The 21,723-nt window shown below is 33.7% G+C and overlaps 2 protein-coding genes and 1 pseudogene across 2 annotated transcripts; all 3 read left to right on the forward strand.

Annotated features, from left to right (window-relative positions):
* Positions 1-2,974: 2,974 nt before the first annotated feature.
* Positions 2,975-9,535, forward strand: LOC107867187 (annotated as a pseudogene).
* Positions 9,536-11,310: 1,775 nt separating this feature from the next.
* Positions 11,311-12,583, forward strand: LOC107869452 (probable carbohydrate esterase At4g34215). Its single transcript, XM_016715988.2, has 2 exons — positions 11,311-11,973; positions 12,329-12,583. Exons 1-2 carry the CDS (start codon positions 11,311-11,313, stop codon positions 12,581-12,583), a joined length of 918 nt encoding a protein of 305 aa, XP_016571474.1.
* A 1,257-nt stretch (positions 12,584-13,840) lies between these two features.
* Positions 13,841-15,510, forward strand: LOC107869451 (probable carbohydrate esterase At4g34215). The gene is made up of 2 exons (XM_016715987.2): positions 13,841-14,540; positions 15,210-15,510. The coding sequence occupies exons 1-2, from the start codon at positions 13,878-13,880 to the stop codon at positions 15,471-15,473; spliced, it is 927 nt and encodes a 308-aa protein (XP_016571473.1). The 5' UTR covers positions 13,841-13,877; the 3' UTR covers positions 15,474-15,510.
* Positions 15,511-21,723: the final 6,213 nt, after the last annotated feature.

Below are 21,723 nucleotides of genomic sequence, written 5' to 3' on the forward strand. Positions count from 1 at the left end.
CACATGTTGTCTCTTTCACCAAATGCCTCTCTAAATTGTTGAAAAAATCAAATCCACGCGTTGTCATTCTCCGAATCAAAAAACACCGTAAGCTAATGGAAGAATACAACCTACAAATAAATTAAACAAGACAATCATTGTAAAAAAAAAGTCAACTATAAAAGTGCTAATTTTTGTATTTTTATGAAATATTATAAATAAAACATCAATTTATAAGCTAATATAATATATAGTAAATAACAAAACAAAAAAAGAGTACAAAAAAATATGAACGCACAGTACCTGCACCATCTAATGTGCTTGCCGATACAAATGTTCCTTCATATGGACCGTCTAAATGTGCCCCGTCAACAACTACAACAGGTCTACAAAATTTAAAATCTCTTATCATCGAATGCAATGCAATAAACAAGTATTTAAACTCGTTATCTACTGCTTTATGCATTCGAATGTGCGATTGCGGATACACTTGATTTAGCATATAGATATAATGGGGCATTTTTTTATATTCATCTGTTGGTCCACCTCTAAGCATCGCAATCGCCTTCTGTTTTGCGTGCCATGCTTTCATGTAGTTAATGTCGACTCCGTAAACAACCTTCATTTCTTCGATAATGTCTGCGGGGGTGTGTATTCTTTTGTGATTGACTAATTTTGGAGCTGTAAATTTACTCACAAAATTAGTTGTCGTAACCACATTATTCAACACTCGGTCGCTAAGACTGCAACTATGCTCCGAAACAAATATTTTAATCACAAACAAGTTTGATTCATTCATACAAGACGCCTTCATGACCTACCTGCAATCTTCGTTACGAAAAATCAGTATATAGCTGCATCAAAATATAAAAACTTAGCTATTGTATTAAATAAAAGTATTAAACTTGAAAATAGAAAGAAAAAAAAAATTATTCCTGAAACTGCCCCAATTATATTATACATATCTCTGAATGTATAATCAACATTATACATACGTCTTTTAACTTAAAAAAATAATTCATAAAACACAATAAATTTCAGAATGTCTTTATTCATATTATCAGTACATATCTGCATCAACAAATAAAAACTTAATCAATATATAAAACATAACTATTAAAAATTAAAATAGTAAGAACAAAAAAAAAAATACTTTCACTGCCCCAGTTATATTATACATATCTCTGAATGAATAATTACCATTATACATTCGAATTTTAACTTAACAAATCAGTAACAAAACACAAAAAGACTTCAGAATCTCTTAAACCAATGTATCATACATTTCTTTGACTGGCAAGATTTAATTATACTTTACCAAAAACATATAATAACACATTATACATTCGTATATTAACATTAAACATCAACAGTTCACAAAACTACACAACATAAACTTCTTAAAAAAAAAATCCATATGTTATAAGATCAGGAAATAAAATTGATAATCATATATCATACCTCTTTTTATCGGATCGTTTCGCTTTTGTGTTGAATCCATTGGCTATTGTGTGTCTTGCCATTACTGAAACAAGAGTTTCCTTATCCTTGTATATCTGACTCACCATTATTTCAGTGTTCTTGCAATCAGTAATGAAGTTTTTCACTTCAATTTTAGGCACATATAGAGCATACTGATTATCCGTTTCAATAACTGTTAACGCAACCGAATCATATTTACTAACCTCAATACACATTACAGCACCAGTTGCTTTATCAAACTCTATTTCACTATTGGCTTTGTCGCAAGTTGAAATACAAAGCGAAAAATTAACCAAACCAGCAAGTTGTTTCTTTAACTCAACGTAAACCCTCACTCCATTGTCGTTTCTTATGACAATTGGAGAAGAGTTTCCTTCAACCACATATTTCACTTCAATTTTTTACGCACTTCGTCTATATCCAACTCCATGGCGATCGTAGAAATCAATTTCAAGAAAGTAATATTTTTCGAAACAATTATTGCGTCACTTTTATTTGACTTATAACTAATTTCTGACTCCCAAGTTTCAGAATGCCGCAGCAATATTGGGACATTCATGTTACTTTTTGAAGTATTTAAGAATGCATGTAGAAGAATTTTGTTGCTTTTTTTTGGATTTTTTAGAAGAAATTTGTTGCAGCAATAGAGTTTTTTTGCTTTTTAGATCTTGAATCAAATATTACAGAAAATAAAAATTGACTTATTAGATTTTTATTTTTATTTTGAAATTCAAATTTCAGTTACTAGTTTTATTCATAAATGAGTTAATGTTAGCTAATTATTGCCATTAATTAAGGAACAGTAATATAATTACTGATTTCAATTACCTTAAATTTAGGAATAGTTGTTTCATCATACATTCGACCAATGTATAATATTTGGCCGAATGTATGAGTATATTTGCCAAAATTCAAGAGAGAAAAAATAAGAAAGAGATTTTGGGTAATTACTTTTGTAAGCTAGGGGATTTATGTTGTTTACACTATTAATAATTGAGAAAATGTCTTCTTGTTGTGTTGGCCCAACAGCTTTTGACACCATAAACAGATCACTCACGGTAAAGTTAAAATACAAAATCTATTAGTAATAATTGTTCTTGAATGCTATAAATAACTCAGTAGATACTTTAATAAGGAGATATTATACGTAAGACTTAAATCAGGACAAAATAGTCAAAATCCCATCCTCATTAATATTTTTTCTCAAGAGAATGTAAAAAAAACAATGGTAGATAATTTGAAATATGTGAGTGCATTCTAAAAGATGAGAAATCCAATGAATCCGCTCTAGTATAAGCTTTTAATATCTTTACCTTACCCCATTGTTTAACTAAAAAATGTTAATCAACTTTTGCTATTAATAGTATTTGACAGAATAATCAATAGCAATTCAGTGGTTAATTTCCTTTTTAAGGGAAATTTTAAAGCTATGCATTTCATTCACCCATTACTCATATAAGTGATGAGATTAAGTGCATTTCCTTAAAAAAAAAAAGGAAGTATACATAGAACATGTGCACATTTCCAATCCTCCAAAACAAAAGAGTACTACATCTGTTTTGTCATTTCAATTTCACATCCAAAAAGAGTCATTACAACATGTCCAAGCCCAAAAGTGATGAAATTATTTTGATCCTAACATTTCTTTTACTTGTCTCAAACATATGTTGGTTAATGAGTTCAAAAAGAGTGAAGGAATGCAACACTACTAGTAGTACTAGCAAGAAAAATGTACAAATTTTCCTACTAGCAGGGAAGAGCAACACAAAAGTTGTTGGAGGAAATGTTACTGAAATCTGGAATGGTTTCGTGCCTGAAGAATGTAAGCCAAATCGAAAAATTATACGATTTAACGCAGCTCTAAAATGGGAAGATGCACATGAGCCTCTAAATTATGGGATTTGATTGTTTAGTAAGTTGTGGACTTGGTCCTGGAATGGCATTTGCTACTGAAATTCTTTAAAAAGACCCAAATTTCGGGGTGATTGGTTTAGTACCTTGTTCTAGAGGAGAGACTGGTATGTATAGATGGATTCGTGGATCTTATGCTTATGATGATTTAATTATGAGAGCAAAATATGCTATAAAATATGGAGGGAAAATTAGGGGGTTACTATGGTATCATTGTGAGGGTGATACAATAACAAATTTGAGAAATTTGTTCATGACCTGCGTATTGATTTGAATTCTCCTAATCTCCCCATTTTACTGGTAAGTATCTCTCTTATTTTCTGTGATCGCACGTATCTTGACTACTTTCACGGGATGTCTACTATCTTCCACCAACACAAGTATAGATAACTCTATCCACCAATTAGTTTTAGATAAATGGGAAGTCTTTGTTGGAAATTGATACATCATGATTCTCGATCCATCTCGTTTATCACTATGTCACATCCTTTAGTGCTTGATCATACGAGGTTAATCTAAAGTTTTTTACCCTATTAGCCACGTAGTTTGAATAGTACTTTTTGGTTAGTTACTAGTATGTTTTATCAAGACACCAATGAATAATAGTTATCATTTCAAATTTTACTTGTGAGTACTGTATGAATATGTGAATTTTACTCAGCTGGATTCAACCGTCTATAACCAACGACATAAAGACAATGAAACTGTGAACCAATAGAGTGAATCCATGGGAGAGTTACAGAGATAGAAGAAGAACTAAAGCGAGGAAGAGATAAGAAAACTGAACAATTGAGAAATTTCTATTCTATTAACTGCTAATTGATTTATTCTGTTATACACACATTGCTATTTATACACAGTAAATTGTAACTTTCCTTGACAGCTGTAGGACTTAGCTGACTCAGCATTTTACTAACCACTAACTGTGACAGCTCCACTGAATCTTAACCACCTCACAGCTTGCATTCTTTCACACTCCTTCTCAAGCTGCAGGATGTAAAATGTTAAGAACTCCAAGCTTGCTTAGTAGATAGCTATGTTGTGCATATCCAAGTCCTTTAGTTAGTAAATCAGCTTGTTAATCTTTAGTACAAACGTACTCTGCATGAATCTTCCCTTCCTTTATCTTATCTCTCACAAAGTGACAATCTATTTCTATGTGTTTAGTTCTCTCATGGAATATAGGATTTGCCGCAATTTGTAGTGCTGTTTTGCTATCAAAATATACATTAACTAGAGTTGTAACATTAACTCCTAATTCTCCAAACAGGCCTAGTAACCAAGTTGCTTCTGATGTAGTTGCTGCAAGGCTCCTGTATTTTACTTCAGCAAAACTCCTTGACACCGTTTGCTGCTTTTTTTATTATGAGATCAAAGATTCACCAAATTTTATTACATAGCCATCACCGACCTTCTAGTGTTTGGGCAAGATGTCCAAACTGCATCACCAAAAACTGTTAAGTAATCTCCACCTTTGCTGCTTAATAAAACTCCCATTCCTAGACTTTGTTTGATATATCTCACAACTCTTACTGTTGCATCCTAGTGAGACATTTTTGGTGTTTGCATAAATTGACTTAATGTTTACACAACAAACACAATGTCTGGTCTTATAGCTGCTAAGTAGATCAACCTTCCAATTAATCTTTGGTACTATGTGATATCTTTTAGTACTGGATCAACTATTACCTCAGCATGTTTATCATGTTCCTCTAAAGTGAATTTTTGATTCAGATCTATAGGAGTGGTTGTTGTATTGGCACCTCCTAATCCTAAATCTGAAATTAATTGGAGTGCATACTTCCTTTGATTAAAGAGGACTCCCTTACTTAACCTTAATACTTCTATCCCTGAGAAGTATCTCAATTCACCTAGGTTCTTCACCTTAAATTTCTGCTTCAGCACCTCTTTTGTTTCCTTTATGAACTCTTCATTATTTCCGGTGATCAAAAAGTCATCTACATAAACCAAGACTGCTATAAACTTGTGTCCTTGTTGCTTGGTGAATAAAGAATAATCATACAAACTTTGCTTGTATCTAGCCTCTATGAAAGCCTCGATTAACTTGATATTCCACTGTCTTGATGCTTGTTTCAAACCATATAATGATTTCATCAATTTATACACCTTATTCTCCCCTTGCCTTCTGAATTCCTGTGCTAATTTCATGTATACTTCTTCTAATAGATCATCTTGTAAGAAGGCATTATACACATCTATTTGATACATATTCCAACCTCTCATAACAGCTAATGCAATCAATGATCTCACTGTAATCATTTTTGCAACTGGAGAGAAGGTTTCATGGTAATCAAGTCCTTCCTTTTGATTGTATCCCTTTGCAACCAATCTTGTCTTGAATATTTTTACTTTTCCATTATCTTTATACTTGTTATTGTATACCCATTTTGAGCCAATGACAGTTTTTTAGGGAAGATTTACTACTTACCAAGTGGTATTGTCTTCCAAGGATTTAACCTCTAAACTCATTGCTTCAACCCACCTTTGATCCTTAGAAGCCTAAGCAAAACTGCTAGATTCTGTAAAAGCTAAAATATTGGCCAAGAATACTTTACATTTTGGGGAAATCCCATCATAAGAAAGATGGTCTGACAGGGAATATGTCTCTATTCCATTGGCCCTTTTCTTGGTTAGAACATAATCTTGATGCCATAATGGCTCCTTAGTGCTTCTTATAGATCTTATGACTTCAATGGGAGTTTTATTGATGAGTTGAGGTGTAGCAATGAGTGTTTCCATCTCCTCTGTAGTAATTTCTGTCTTTGTTGTAATGAAGTCAACACTTTGATCTAGAATTATCTCCATGTGCTCAGCCAAGTCATTTGAGTTATCCATTGATTATCCGTGATACTCAGTGCCTCCATTATTGTTGTCAAATCCTTCATAACCAGCTTCATGACCTTCTGTTGCTGCTATATCAAATTCTTCATTTTCTGTCGCTATAACATGACTTGGAAATGATAAGTGAAGTGGCTCAAGATTATGACTACTCATATCAATCCCCCTGTCATGAGCTCTATGAGACACTTTAACAGTGGTAGAATCAACAATAAATGGAAATATATGTTCCTTGAATACTACATCCCTGTAAACACAAAATTGGTTAGAGGAAATGTCTAGCGGCTTATATCTCTTTTGTGTTTCTGAGTAACCCATGAATACACAAGACTTTGATCTAGGTGAAAATTTGTCCACGGTGTTAAAGTATTGTTGCATAACACAAACACCCAAACACTCTCAGATGGGCAACTAATAGTGGTTTATTGTACAACATCTCATATGGTATCTTGACTTTCAATACTTCAGAAGTTTGTTAATGATGTATACTAAAGTTAACACACATTATCCCCAAAATCTTGTTGGGCTTGAAACTTCAAAGCTATTGCAATATCCAACACATGTCTGTGTTTTCTTCAAGCTATTCCATTTTGTGGAGGGGTATAAACACAACTACTTTGATGAACTACATCATATTCATTAAGCAATTCATCAGTTTTTCTGTTAAAGAACTCAGTTCCATTATTTGTTCTTATGATTTTACCAAAACATATAAACTGTGTTCTCAAAAATAAAATAAACTTCTTCAAGACAACAATCACATCACTCTTGGATTGCAATAAATGTATCCAAGTGCATCTTGAATTACCATCTACAATTGTTAAGAAGTAATGTTTTGTCATATATAAGGTGCTTATATGGACCCCATACATCTATGTGTAATAGCTGAGAGGACATTCACTTCTAGTGATACTTCCAGAAAATATGAGTCTACTTTGTTCAGCTATAGGATAGACAAGACAATCAGTATTTACAGCTATGTCTAACACCTCATTTTGGAGGAATTTTACATTCTTTATAGTGCTAATAAATGCATGTCCTAGACTTTTATGCCACAGACTTCCATCTACTACTGTCTGCTCCTTGGTTGTTGTATTTGAGATGACCTTTTTGGTCTCCTCATCCTTATTATCCTTGATGATATACAAGCCTTCACTCTTCTTACCAATCCCTCTCATCCAGCCACTGTAAAGATCCTCAAATACACAGTAATTAGGATAAAATTTGACAGAGCAGGAGAGTTCTTTTGTCAATTTTGATACTTAGGAGCTTATACTTAAACTCAGGGACATGGAGAACATTTTTAACTTGCAAACCACCTAATAATGATGCATCACGAATGTGTAATTGCAGCTTTTCTTCTAGTAGGCATACATTCTTGATCATCTTTCTCAGAATACAACTGTTTTGTACTATTTAGAGTATCTATGTTTGCAAAAATATAATGTGAAGCTCCTGAATCAACAATCTATTTTACACAAGATAATTCTGTCATTAGTGATACTGATTTACCTGTCATGTTCATATGTTTCTCTTCCAAATTCTGCTCTGCTACTGCATTTCCTTTGTTCAGTTACTCCAGAATTTGCTTATACTGATCCTCTGTTAAATGGTTGTTCTTTCCTTCCTTAGATGATCTTTTTGTATCTCCTCCAAGAATTCCTACATAATTTGTTGTGTATTGTTTCTTTCCACCTTGATCGGATGGATACCCAACTATCTTCCAACATTGGCTCTTTATGTGTCCCTTCTTATGGCAAAAATCACACTGCATAAAAGGTTTTTTAATTTTGTAAGTCTGTCCTCTTCCTTCTTGCATAACCATTGGATTTAGATCACCTTCTCCCGATGGCTTAAAACCAGGTTTTTCTCGAGCAGCCAATGCTGGATAAGGATTTGATCTCTGACTCTCATCATCAATAACTATTGCACATGCTTGGTTCAAGGTCGGTTTTATGGTTTACATGAGAATATGTCTCCTAGATTGATCATAAACCTCATTCAATCCACTAAGAAACTGAAGTAATCTCTGTTGTTGCAAATAATCAACATACTCTTTCGCCTTAGCACATCCACAATCAGGTGAAGGAGTCATTGCATTAAATTCAGCCTACAATTCCTTCAATTTTGTGAAAAATAAACTGATACAGAATCAGTTCCTTGTGATATTATTGTGATCTCCCTATGCAGCTGGAAAACTCAAATTCTACTCACTTTATCAAAATTTTCGCGCAAATCCTCCCATAGGTGGTGTGCATTTAAAGCATAAACAATGCTACTGACCAGATCCTTTGATACAATGTTGATAGTCAGGACAAAACTATTGCATTGCGAGTTTCCAATGCTCGTGCAGCTCATTTTGATAGTTTTCTTTTCTGCAATCTCCTGTCACGAACCCTAGCTTCCTCTTAGCTTGCAGAGCCAGTTTCATGGATCTTCTCCACAATCTATAGTTTTTCGATCCTTTAAGTTGCACTGATACTAAGATTGAACCAGGTGTATTTGACGGATGCAAATACAGTGGATGTGTATGATCCATCTTTTCTTTTGCCATAGTTTCGGACCTTGAAGTGGATTCTTCCCGCTCTGATACCATTTGAATTTTACTCAGCTGGACTCGACTTTCTATAACTAAAGACATAAAGTCAATGAAACAGTGAATCAATAGAGTGAATCCATGGGAGAGTTACAGAGGTAGAAGAAGAAGTAAAGTGAGGAAGAGATAAGAAAACTGAATAATTGAGAAATTTCTATACTATTAACTGCTCATTGATTTATTCTGTTAGACACACATTGCTATTTATACACAGTACAACTGTAACTTTCCTTGACAGCTGTAGGACTTAGCTAACTCAACATTTACTAACCACTAACTGTGACAGCTCCACTGACTCTTAACCATTCTTTCACAAAATAATTTATTTATAAGTTAATTTTTTATAACGTCAGTATATATATGTTAAACTCATTTTTTAATTATATGACAGGGCGTCATACCATACCTATAAAAACCATTTGAAGGGCATATATAGAGATGGTGAGGGCAGCTCAATGGGGAATCAACATCTCAAATGTTATAAAGTTTGATACAAAGGGACTAGAACTTGGTAGAGATGGCCTTCATCTCACTACTCCAGCAGAAGTTCAACTTGGTCATATGTTTGCTCATGCTTTTTTGAGCCTAAACAAGTTCACAACTTTTAGTTTCTTCAAATTTTTCCCTTCTAATATATTCTCTTAGATTTTATGTTGGTCCTTGTATTAACTAGGTCTTATATGAACTTTCATAACACGTTCATAGATATATGTGTCTGGCTTTTAATTTTATTGAGCCATTTCTTATTAATGTTTCATACTGGACGATTGTTTGGTTAGTCATAGAATTATATCAAACTAACGACGATATATACATTAGTTTAAATTATGAATCCACTGATGTTAATATTGTTGAGGAGAATAGCGTCAATTGCAAGTAGCAACGAATCTTCTTTTAAGTGGATTCATTGCACTTGAGCCGAGGATCTTTAAAAAATAGTCCATCTACCTCCATGAGGTAGTGGGCTTGCGTACGCTCTACCCTCTCCAAATCCCACTTGTGGAATTTCACTGGATATGTAATTATTGCGAGTAGCAATGAACCTAAATATTTCATTTGGACAATAGAAAATTCATCTTTCTTTTCTTCGCGAAAAATTGAGATAATCATTAAATCAATTGAGAAATGTTATAATACATATATATATATATATAACTTTTGATATAATCATTGATTCGAAGAAAATGGATTGATCCCCTATATAAAAGCAAAACCTAAGTCAAATTATATATAGTGCTCTGTCTACTGATAGATAAATCAAAGCAAGGGAGGATTAATTATCATTTATAGAAGTATCACTTAACGGGGAGACAGAGCTAGGTAGGATCAAGGGATTCATATGAACTTTCATCAAACGAAAAAATTATATTATTTATATATTATTATTTTTTAAATGTATATATAATAGATTTTGAATTTTCTTTGATTCCTTCGTGTGTTTATTTCGAACCTTCTTAATGAAAATTTTTATTAATTTATTCTAATATCTTTCGATTGGATAAAGTATGTTAATATATGCTTTAATTCTTATATGATTAGTCCTCCTAAATTTTTCTTTTTTAATGGGATCGTTTAATCATCCTATATTTTAGTAGAAGTAAATTGCAGATGATAAAGATATTTTACTCTGCGGAAGAAAAGAGTGACATAGAAGAAAAAAAAACAAGCATAAATGTAGTCAAAAGTCAAAATATACAAATGTACTTGTGATAATTTCCCTATGCAGGCAACAACCAACATATTGAAGTATTCCTAGCCAAATTTATATTTTTCTAAATAAGTCAAACTAAGCGTTAGGTCTTCATGTCAATACGCAATCAGAAAATGTTGTTTCTAGAGGAATCTTTCGAGATGACTAGAAAAAACTTTCTTAGATACTTAGGTCAATAAGACCACAAATTAAATATATACGTGAGGTGAATCGATGTATCAATTTTCTAGTAAATAAAGAACACAATCATGAAGAAGTTTTGATACTCTGGAGTTTGGAGTAATGCTCTTAAGAAGTAAGAACATGAAATAATTTCTTCTCCAAGTCCACTTTAAGCTATTTTGCTTTTGAACAATTTTTAAATATTTATTTAATGAAATTTGTCTCCGTTACCAAAAAGAAATAGATAATCTCCTAATGTTCAATAATCTACGTACTACAAGACGCTAAATGCAATGAATCCATCCTAACATTATGCTTAATATTTTCTTCGACATGATTGTAAATATTTTATTAATATCTCTTTTTCTGTCTTTAGCTTTTTAAAGAAAGTATTTAAGCTATACATTTCACTCACCGCTTATTGAAGGAAGTGATGAAATTAGCATTATACATAGAACATGGCATTACATTAATCCTCCTAAACCAAGAAAAATAGAAAACAAAAGCTTCATTTATCTGTCAAAAATCTCCTCAATTATTTAAAACAGAAAGAACACTATTTGTTTAGGTTATTTGAATAATTAACCTCCTAATAGAGTCACCACACAATATGTTGAAGCACAAAAATGATGAAATTATTTTGATCCTAACATTTCTTTTACTTGTCTCAAACTTATGTTGGTTAATGAGTCCTAAGAGAGTGAAGGAATGTAACACTACTAGTAGTAATGGCAAGAAAAATGTACAAATTTTCCTACTAGCAGGGCAGAGCAACATGTCAGGACGCGGCGGAATCAGAAAAAAATTTGTTGGAGGAAATGTTACTGAAGTGTGGGATGGTTTCGTGCCTGAAGAATGTAAACCAAATCGAAAAATTATACGATTTAATGCAGCTCAAAAATGGGAAGAAGCACATGAGCCTCTAAATTATGGGATTGATTGTTTAGTAAGTTGTGGACTTGGTCCTGGAATGGCATTTGCTAATGAAATTCTTAAAAAAGACACAAGTTTTGGTGTCATTGGTTTAGTGCCTTGTGCTAGAGGAGGGACTGGCATGTATAGATGGAATCGTGGATCTTATGCTTATGATGATTTAATTAAAAGAGCAAAATTTGCTTTGAAAGATGGAGGGACTATTAGGGGGTTACTTTGGTATCATGGTGAAGGTGATATAAGAAAGATTAATGGATCAAGTTCATACAAGAACAAATTTGAGAAATTTGTTAATGACTTGCGTATTGATTTGAATTCTCTTAATCTCCCCATTTTGATGGTACCCATCTCTCTTATTTTTTTTTCAATAATCGTGATGTTCGAGTTAGCTTGCATGTATCTTGATTGATACACCAACATAGGTATAGGGTAATTCTGTCCATCAAGTTGTAGATAAATGGGAAGTATTTGTTGAAAATTGAAACTTGAGACCTCGTGATTCTCCTATTTCCTTGATCACTCAATTATGTTAATATAAAGTTTTTTACCCAATGAGTAGTGATTTTTGGTTTCTAACTTTAATCCAGCTACCAATTAATAGTTATCACGGAGATTTAGTACTTATTTATACGTTAATTCTTTTTAATAACGTCAATATATAGATGTTAAACTCATTTTCTTGAATTATATGACAGGCCGTCCTACCGTACCCGAAAAAGCCATTTGAAGGGCCATATATAGAAGTGGTGAGAGCAGCTCAATGGGGAATCAACATCTCAAATGTAATAAAGTTCGATGCCAAGGGACTTGAAATTGGTTCAGATGGCATTCATCTAACTACCCCAGCACAAATTCAACTTGGTCATATGTTTGCTCATGCTTTTCTTAGCCTAAACAAGTTCACAGCTTTTAGTTTCTTCAAGTTCTTCCCTTCTAATATATTCTCCTAGTTTTTTTTTAAAATCTTTGTATAACTAGGTCTTATATGAACTTTCATTACACGTTCATATGTACGTATAAAGCGTTTGCTTTCTTATTAATGGATTTATATTGATTTTCCCATGATTCCATCAATCTGTGGCGGATGCAGTTCATTGGTACGGATTCATCTGAACTCAATATTTTTTATACGAAAGATATATATGTGAGCTATTTACTAATGCTGATCACGAGAATAACACCAGTAGCAAGAAATATACCAGTGAACCTAAATGTTTCAATTGAGAAATATGTTATATGCAAGAAGCAGTATTTGCCAAACTTTTGATATGATCAATGATTAGAAGAAAAACGGAAATCAATTATATCAAAAGAACGTATAGAGAATCAAAAATTTTAATTTATTATGATTAAATTTGGTAAGAATATACATTAATCAACTACTAAGTGATAAAGTATATTATATATATAACAGACTTTTTATCTATTTATTAGTTTGGTATATAAATAGTAGTATATAAGAGCAACTATCTTTGCTAGAGTCGGGGGCGGATCTAGAGTACAGGTTATGAATATAACTTTGGTCTTAACTCATGCATTTGTCTTGAAAAAATTTAATTGAGATTTTTCTTCATCTATAATTTGATATGTTAAGTTCAAGCCTTGAAGTAGAAAGATTTCTAATAGGGATTGCTTCATACTTAAATGAATCCAAATTACTTGAATCAGTGAATAGCGAATACCGGATAATTGTATATCGTTTGTAATACCCCAAAAAAAACACATGAGAAGTAGTTTTATAAATAATTGTCAGTTCACCCTAATATTTTTCTCCTATTATTTGGGTAATTTTTTACAGCAAAGATGTACAGGATTAAACTAATGTACTTGAAATAATCTCCTCATGTTCAATAATCAACACTCTAAAAGATGATAAATGCAATGAATCCATCCTAGCCTTATGCTTAATATCCTACATGATTGCACAGATTTTCATTAATACCTCTTTCTATCTTTAACTTTCACTGCATTTTTTTAGATCAAAATGTGCATAAAAATGTAATCAACACTTCATTTCTATTGTTTATCATAACTATCAATAGTAAATTCCATTGTTTGCTTTTTAAAGAAAGTATTTAAGCTATGCATTTCATCCAGCCTTTTCCAAAGGGAAGTGATGAAATTAAGTGCATCCACTATTACAGAAGGCAATATTATGTTGCAATTAGCATTTTACGATCAAACTTCATTACATTAATCCTCCTAAACTAAGAAAAATAGAAAGCAAAAGCTTCATTGCACAACATGTTGAAGCACAAAAATGATGAAATTATTTTGATCCTAACATTTCTTTTACTTGTCTCAAACTTATGTTGGTTAATGAGTCCCAAGAGAGTGAAGGAATGTAACACTACTCGTAGTACTGGCAAGAAGAATATACAAGTTTTTCTGTTAGCAGGGCAAAGCAACATGGCAGGACGCGGCGGAGTCTTTAGAAAAGTTGTTGGAGGAAATGTTACCAAAGTGTGGGATGGTTTCGTGCCTGAAGAATGTAAACCAAATCGAAAAATTATACGATTTAATGTAGCACAAAAATGGGAAGAAGCACACGAGCCTCTAAACTATGGGATCGATTGTTTATCGAGCTGTGGACTTGGTCCTGGAATGGCATTTGCTAATGAAATTCTTAAAAAAGACAGTAAATTTGGTGTCATTGGTTTAGTACCTTGTGCTAGAGGAGGAACTGGTTTGGATAAATGGAGAAATGGATCTCTACCTTATGGTGAATTGGTTAAAAGAGCAAAAATTGCTGAGAAAAATGATGGAATTATTAGGGGGTTATTGTGGTATCATGGTGAAAGTGATGTAAAAGGTGGGAATGGATACAAAGATTATAAGATCAATTTGGAGAAATTCATTCATGACTTGCGTACTGATTTGAATTCTCCTAATCTCCCAATTTTGTATGTAAGTAACAGTCTTTTATTCATTTTCTTGATGATACTATGTTGATAATAAGAGTTTGATCATAGGTTTGTGATTTGATAATTTGGATTCTAATTAACTCATGCTTTTGGAGTTTGTGAAGTGTTTCGAAGTTCGATCATCTCTTCATTCTTCAACACGTCTCTTTAAGTGTGACTGTTATAGATCAGATAGAGTAGTCCAACTCAAAAGACTAATCAATTGGGTGTCAGAGCTCATTTAACATTTCTTTTTACAATAAATGAAGGATAATTGACACACAACACGCGCTTGGGTTGAGAGGACCAACGACTTTGTTGGCCATGGCTGGTATTCCTCTTGTGTCTCGACCATCATTGTGAGTTGTAGCTTCAAGCCTTGATCGACTAATAATGTCATATACACCAAACATGAGATTTAACCCAAAAAATTTAGTCAAGTGGGAGATCTCATCTAGCTATAAATCTATGTCTTTTAATCAGTGTAGGACAATTGGCACATGACTAGTTCTTTTTCTTTTTCATTAACTCAACACGCGAGTATTTTTTAACTATATATAATAACTGACGGTAAAATTTGAATCCTGATTCTTTGATCACTCTGATCATGTGAATTGTGTGATCGTTTCATCTCAAATATACGTATTCACTTTATTATTCAATTATATGACAGGTTATCCTACCATATCCAACAAAGCCATTTAAAGGGCCATACATAGAAGAAGTGAGAGCAGCACAATTGGCAATCAACATCCCAAATGTAATAAGGATTGATGCTAAGGGACTACAAATAGGTCCAGATGGAATTCATCTAACTACACCAGCTCAAGTTCAACTTGGTCATATGTTTGCTCATGCTTTCCTTACTCTAAACAATTTTACATTGTCGAATACCTATAGTTTCTTTAAGTTTTTCCCTTCTAATATATTTTCTTAGATCTTTTTTTTGCTAATCCTTGTATTTTTGTTTTCAAATGAACTCTGTTACCACGTTCATAAATTTTATATCCAAGAACCAACATCTGCCTAAGGCTTTGGTATATTCCAAGGTTTTCCCACTTTTCAATGTAGAATGTTAATAGATGAACTCTGTTGAGAATGTTAGCTCGACTAGACAAACAACAATAACATAGCTCAACTAAATGAATCTGTTAGCTCGACTAGACAAACAACAATAACATAGCTCAACTAAATGAATCTGATCAATAAATTTATTGAATGATGCAGAAACGTTGTGGAATTGTAAGAGGAACTGAATCACCATACAGAGAATAGGCAGATTTGGACATTGCAATTTGGTTTTAAATTTGAAATTTTGATTGAATGTTGTATTTGCTTATGATATTTTGAAGGGAAAAAAATTTAACTTTTCACTGAAAATTTTAATTTCAAATCTTTTCTTTTCTTTTTTTTTTTGAAAAAAAACAATTTAAACAGTTGACATTTACACTAATTTTCTTATCATAACAGTATTTTCCTTTTAGAAAAAGGAAAACATGAATTCTCCAAATTTGATTAATTTTTGTTCTTGTAAAAAAAGTTATCGACTCTATCAATAGAGACTCCTCTCTTCTAGTTTGATAGCATCTCCAGTTATAAGAGCTTTGAAAGTATTGTTTGGGGTGAGAATTTGTGAGACACAAATGCTACGATATCACTTGTGTACTTATTTTTTATTCTGAAAGAATTGTATGAATTTGTCTCTTTGGATGTTTTGTACTCTCGTTTATATATAAGAGAGTAGATTGTTCATCTCTTTTTGTAGACATAAATTGATTGACATAACCACGTTAAAGCATTATGTCTCTTTTGATATATTTCACATTTGTTTCCTTGTTCATGATCTTTCGAAGTTTATTTTGCTATCTTTCACATGACACTTGATTATTTCGTTCCTAATATAAACTTGAACTATAATTTTAAATTTTATAAAAAGAAGTCATTTTTATTGCAAAAATAATTACTCAAGCCGCTGGCAAGAGCTATCTCTAACAACACCATCATTTGCACGGAACTCTTCGACGATACTTTATGAAATTTGTGGTTAACTTTAATAAATTGGGAAGTTTTCGCATTTATAAAGAAAAAAAAAACAAAATACAATCTTTTAAAATTCAAATTACGTATCCAAATACAATTTCAGTTTCAAATCCAACTTCTATACGATTTCAAGTTATCTAGTAACACCAACTAAATTGACCTTAAACCATATTCCTCGAACCAACCCATGCAATTTGTGGTCATAAAAGGATGACAATGTGCCAGGCTAATTCGTACGTGTCGAATTTCCACAATGTTTTAGTAGTTCAACCAATTGTACATAGCCATTACACCACTTTAAACATATACACGTGTTATTCCCTCCTAGCATTGTCTGCCCTTTCCCTTTATCTATTTGAATTTGATCTCATCAATCATTCCCTTGTTATCTACATTTATCCATTACATTCATAAAATTATTTCTCATTCAAGGCTAAATAAAGGACTACATACTGAAACACAGCAAACATGGACACCTCAAAGGTTGCATGCAAAAGCACCTACATAAACTTTGCTGCATCATATAGTACTTTGTTAATGATTTTTGATTAATATTGATTGATTGATTGTTGTTGTTGTTGTTACAGGGGACAGAGAGGATACACGAGGAAGGAGATAAGGAGATTAAAGTGGATACTGTAAATTACAAGAAACCAGCAGGACATGAAGAGGAAGAGCCACAAAAAGAGGATGTAAGAATCACACATGTGCCTCTCACTTATGAGAAGAGAGGGACTGGTGATTCTTTGGCTGCCAAAGTTGCTGAAAAAATTGAATCTGCTAAGGAAACACTTGCTGGTGCTGCTGGCAGCGACACGGCAGACCATAACAAAACAGAGTGAAACAGAGTTTTTCCCGATGTTTTGTTGAATTCTTGTAACTATATGTATTTATATGTTTACTGTAATACAACACGAATAAGGTCTTTGTCCTGGTTCTTGCAATAGTGATGGACGGCTTTGAATAGCTTTTCAGTTTGATTTACTTGCTTTCTGTCGGAAGAGTTTTTTTGGGGGGCGGTCGCTTTCACTGTTGCAGTCCCACATCTTATATTGTTCATGCTTCAGATGTTCAGTCCTGGGCGTGGCGTGTGGGGTGTTGGAGTTCACATTTGTGGGTTATAAGATCCTTGGTCGAGATATTATCAACTCTAGATGTTCAGTTTTGGGCGTGCGGGGTGTTGACCAAGGAGCTTATAACCCAAACATGTGGGACTGAGAGTGAGCAGACCAAGGAGCTTATAACCCAAAGATGTGGGACAGAGAGTGTCGCTCAGCATTCAAAACAGGGAACTGGGCGTGCGGGGTGTTGACCAAGGAGCTTATAACCCAAAGATGTGGGACTGAGAGTGTTGCTGAGCATTCAAAACAGGAAATCCAGAATTGAATGAGTTGACAGGGTCCGAAGTTCACTGTAGAACGTGTCAGTTCACTGTAGGCAGCAACCTTCTTAGGACTCAAAAGTCTTGGTGAACTTGAAACCAGGTGGAAACACATGCAATTTATAGCATTTATTAATGCTATGCCTGGCTTTTTATGAACTTGAAACCAAGTGTAATGCTATGCCTGGCTTTTTATGAACTTGAAACCAGGTGGAAAGCCTGGCTTCTTACAATACTTGCAAATCAGGTTGTTAGGCTTTAGTGGGATTAAACTCAAAATTTACCTTTGAAGGACAAGTGGAGTTGTGTCTTACAACTCCAGCATGAAAGGAGGAAGATCCAGTAGGGGATGAAATTGGTGAGGAAGTGGATACTTGTCTTTGCCTTTCATTATTCAAAAGAAGCCCATAAGCTATGCCATGCCAACAGAGGGTAGAGGGTAGAAACTTTGTGAGCTCACTCAATTTATTTGTTTTTGATGTTAGGTCTTTCATCTTATATTATCCAAGTTTTGGATATTCAGTCTTAGATGTGCGTGAGTTTCACATTGGTGGGTTATAGGTTTTTGGTCTTTTTATATGGTCTTGGGCAATTTTTCTCGAGCTAGCTTTTGAGGTTGAGGTCTTGGGCAATTTTCCTCTCATGAGCTAGTTTTTGAGTTAAGAGTTAGGTTTAAGATTCATTTCTTTATCATGGTATCAAAGTTAGAGATCAATAGATTTGTTGGATTTCAGCTCGTGTATGGTTTTGTTTGATTCAAGTGCTATTTGAATTCGGTATGTTTTTTGTTTGATTCAAGTGCTATTCAAATTCTAGGGTTTACTTGTGGTTTTGCATTTTGTGTTGCCTGGATTTTTCCATGATCTAAATTGTCGATTCAGTGTTCATTCTTTCAATTTTGAGGGTTTTTTTCGGAGTCCACATTTGTCTTGTGTTCTTCTGGTATTCTTCTTCACTCAGACTTTGCGTTGCATTGATATTCTGTTTAAGGACAAATTTCTACAGATATTGCAGTTATATTGTAGTTTATTGTTTTTGTTTGCTGATTTGCTTCTCTATTGGCTTTGTTCTGGGTATCTGGTCGTATAATAGAGGGAATACCTAATTCCTCTTCCCCTAGCAGTACCACTATTGTCTTTTCTAGAATCGAATTCCACAATGATGACTCCACTCATTCTTGTCATCCTTTATATGTACATTCCTCTGATGTGTTGGAAGGGTCACTCATTGTTTCCTTCGATAGAACTGAATATCCTAGCTGGAGAAGAATCATTTTGGTTTTGTGCGTAACAAACTAGACTTTATTGATCGTAGTTTTGTCCGTCCCTCTTCTGATTCCCTTTTGGCTAGACAATGGCAAAGATGTAATGACTTAGTGCTATATTGACTCCTTAATTCTTTAACTAAAGAAATTGCTATATTGACTCCTTAATTCTTTAACTAAAGAAATTAGTAGAAGTGTAGAGTATTCTGAACTTGCAAGTGAGGTTTGGAGTGAACTTGAGGATAGAAGTGAGGTTTAGAGTGAACTTGAGGATAGATACGAGAAAGTGGATGGTACAAGGTAGTGGATGGTACAAGGTTATTTGAGTTGAGAAAGGAACTTGCCCATATTTCTCAGGGTTCTATGGATATTACTTCTTATTTTAATCGTGTATTAAATAACTTTGGGATGAAATATCATCCATCTCTACCTAACGTGCCAAGTCCTGCACATATGGAGCTAAAGCCTTGTATCAAGAGGATGAGGATGAACAAAAATTATACTAATTTTTGTTATGGCTGAGTAACACATATGCCCAGGTGAGGAGTCATATTCTCCTCTTGAAGCCTCTATCCTCTGTTGGCACTGCTTATGGGTTTCTTTTGAATGATGAGAGGCAAAGACAAGTATCCACTTCCTTATCAGTTTCATTCCCTGCCTTCCTTCTTTCATGCTGGAGTTGTCAGACACAACTTCACTTTTTCTTCAAAGGTAAATTTTGAGTTTAATTCCACTAAGCCTAACAACCTGGTTTGCAAGTATTATAAGAAGCCAGGTCATAGCATTGACAAATGCTATAAATTGTATGGGTTTCCACCTGGTTTCAAGTTCACCAAGACTTTGGGTCCTAAGAAGGTTGTTGCCTACAGTGAACTGACACCTACTGCTCTTTCGGACCCTGTTAACTCATCCAATTCTGGATTTCCTGGTTTGAATGTTGAGCAACACTCTCAGTTGCTATCTCTGCTCCAAGCAGCTCAGATTTGCCCACCTGGACTTGGTTATGTGCCCCATCATCTACTCATGTTGATGCTTCGACTTCTAACACTTTGGTTATATACAATTTTTTACATATAAAAAGATAAACAGTGCAGTTCGGTGCATTAAAGCGTTCAAAGTGCAGCTCGGTACATTAAAGCGTCCTCTACGTGCAAATCCGAAAAAGAATTTATACACTATAAAGATATATTATATACAGTTTTACCCTATAATTTTGTTAGTTTATTTTTAAGACTTGAATTCGTGACCTTCGATCACATGACGACTAAAGTGCCCTGAATTCATGACCTTTAGGTCACATGTAGGGTTTGGTGAAGGGTTCATGTAACACCACGCATTTCAGACGAGAATGAAAATCGTTATTTCCTTCACGTAAAGGTTCCAAAATTCATAAATCCAATGCAAGTTTAGTGTGTTAATAAATTATGTAGTGTGGAAACCTATTTGAGCATGAATTGAGATCATAGAGGTCCCCAAGCTTAAGGACAAGTTGAAAGTTTTCCTATCGTTCGAATTTTAGTGAGCGTTGAAACTTAGGTCAACTTCAATCGATCATTACTCTTTGTATATATTGAATTAGAGTGCCTACTATATATCAAATGAAAGGTATTCGAATTATCTTTCCAACGATAACAATTTCACAAAAATCTGACACCCGAGAAAGAAGTTATGGCTTTGCAAAGAGTGTGTTGTGCAGCATAAGGTGTGCGACGCACACCCTAACTTATGCCATAAGGTGTGCGACGCACAACCTAATGTGTGCGATAAAGAGTGCGCCACATAACCTATATTATGTGATAAGGTGTGTGCCGCATATATTATTACTCAAGTGATTTAAACACTCCATTTTTGGGGCAAAATGGTCCTTTTTCCACCCTTATTTAGCCATAAACACGAAATTCAGTCCCCAAATACCTCAAAATACACCTTCATTCATCAAAATTGCTCAAGAACTCTCCTTAGGGTTTCAAAAGAAAAACCCAAGTAACTCAACATTCAACCATGGGTTTTTGAAACTAATTGAATATTTGGAATCCCCAGAATGTAGGCTTCAAGAAGCACCTATCATCTTCTCATATAGAGGTACGTGGGGTTATCTCAAAAATTTCATGGGCTTAAATATTCATGTTTTCAAAATGGGGGTTTTGAAATTACGAATATGATTATGTTTTAAATGTTTTATGATATTGATTTGGTCTTTAGACCTATTCCCGAAGTGATTTGATAGATGATATACGTATATGCATGTATTCCGAAAAGATGTTATTTTATGATATTGATTTGGTCTTTAGACCTATTCCCGAAGTGATTTGATAGATGATATACGTATATGCATGTATTCCGAAAAGATGTTAACTTGAGAGCATGAATTATATGAAAATCCCTCTCTTGATATGATTTTGTATTAAATCCTCATATGATGTGAATTGTTTGAAATCATCTTGACAAGCATGACATGAAATATTTTGAAAATGGTTATGATTTTTGACTTGAAATGAGAGG

This window comes from Capsicum annuum, chromosome 4, assembly GCF_002878395.1.
Source record: "Capsicum annuum cultivar UCD-10X-F1 chromosome 4, UCD10Xv1.1, whole genome shotgun sequence".
Classification (NCBI taxonomy): domain Eukaryota; kingdom Viridiplantae; phylum Streptophyta; class Magnoliopsida; order Solanales; family Solanaceae; genus Capsicum; species Capsicum annuum.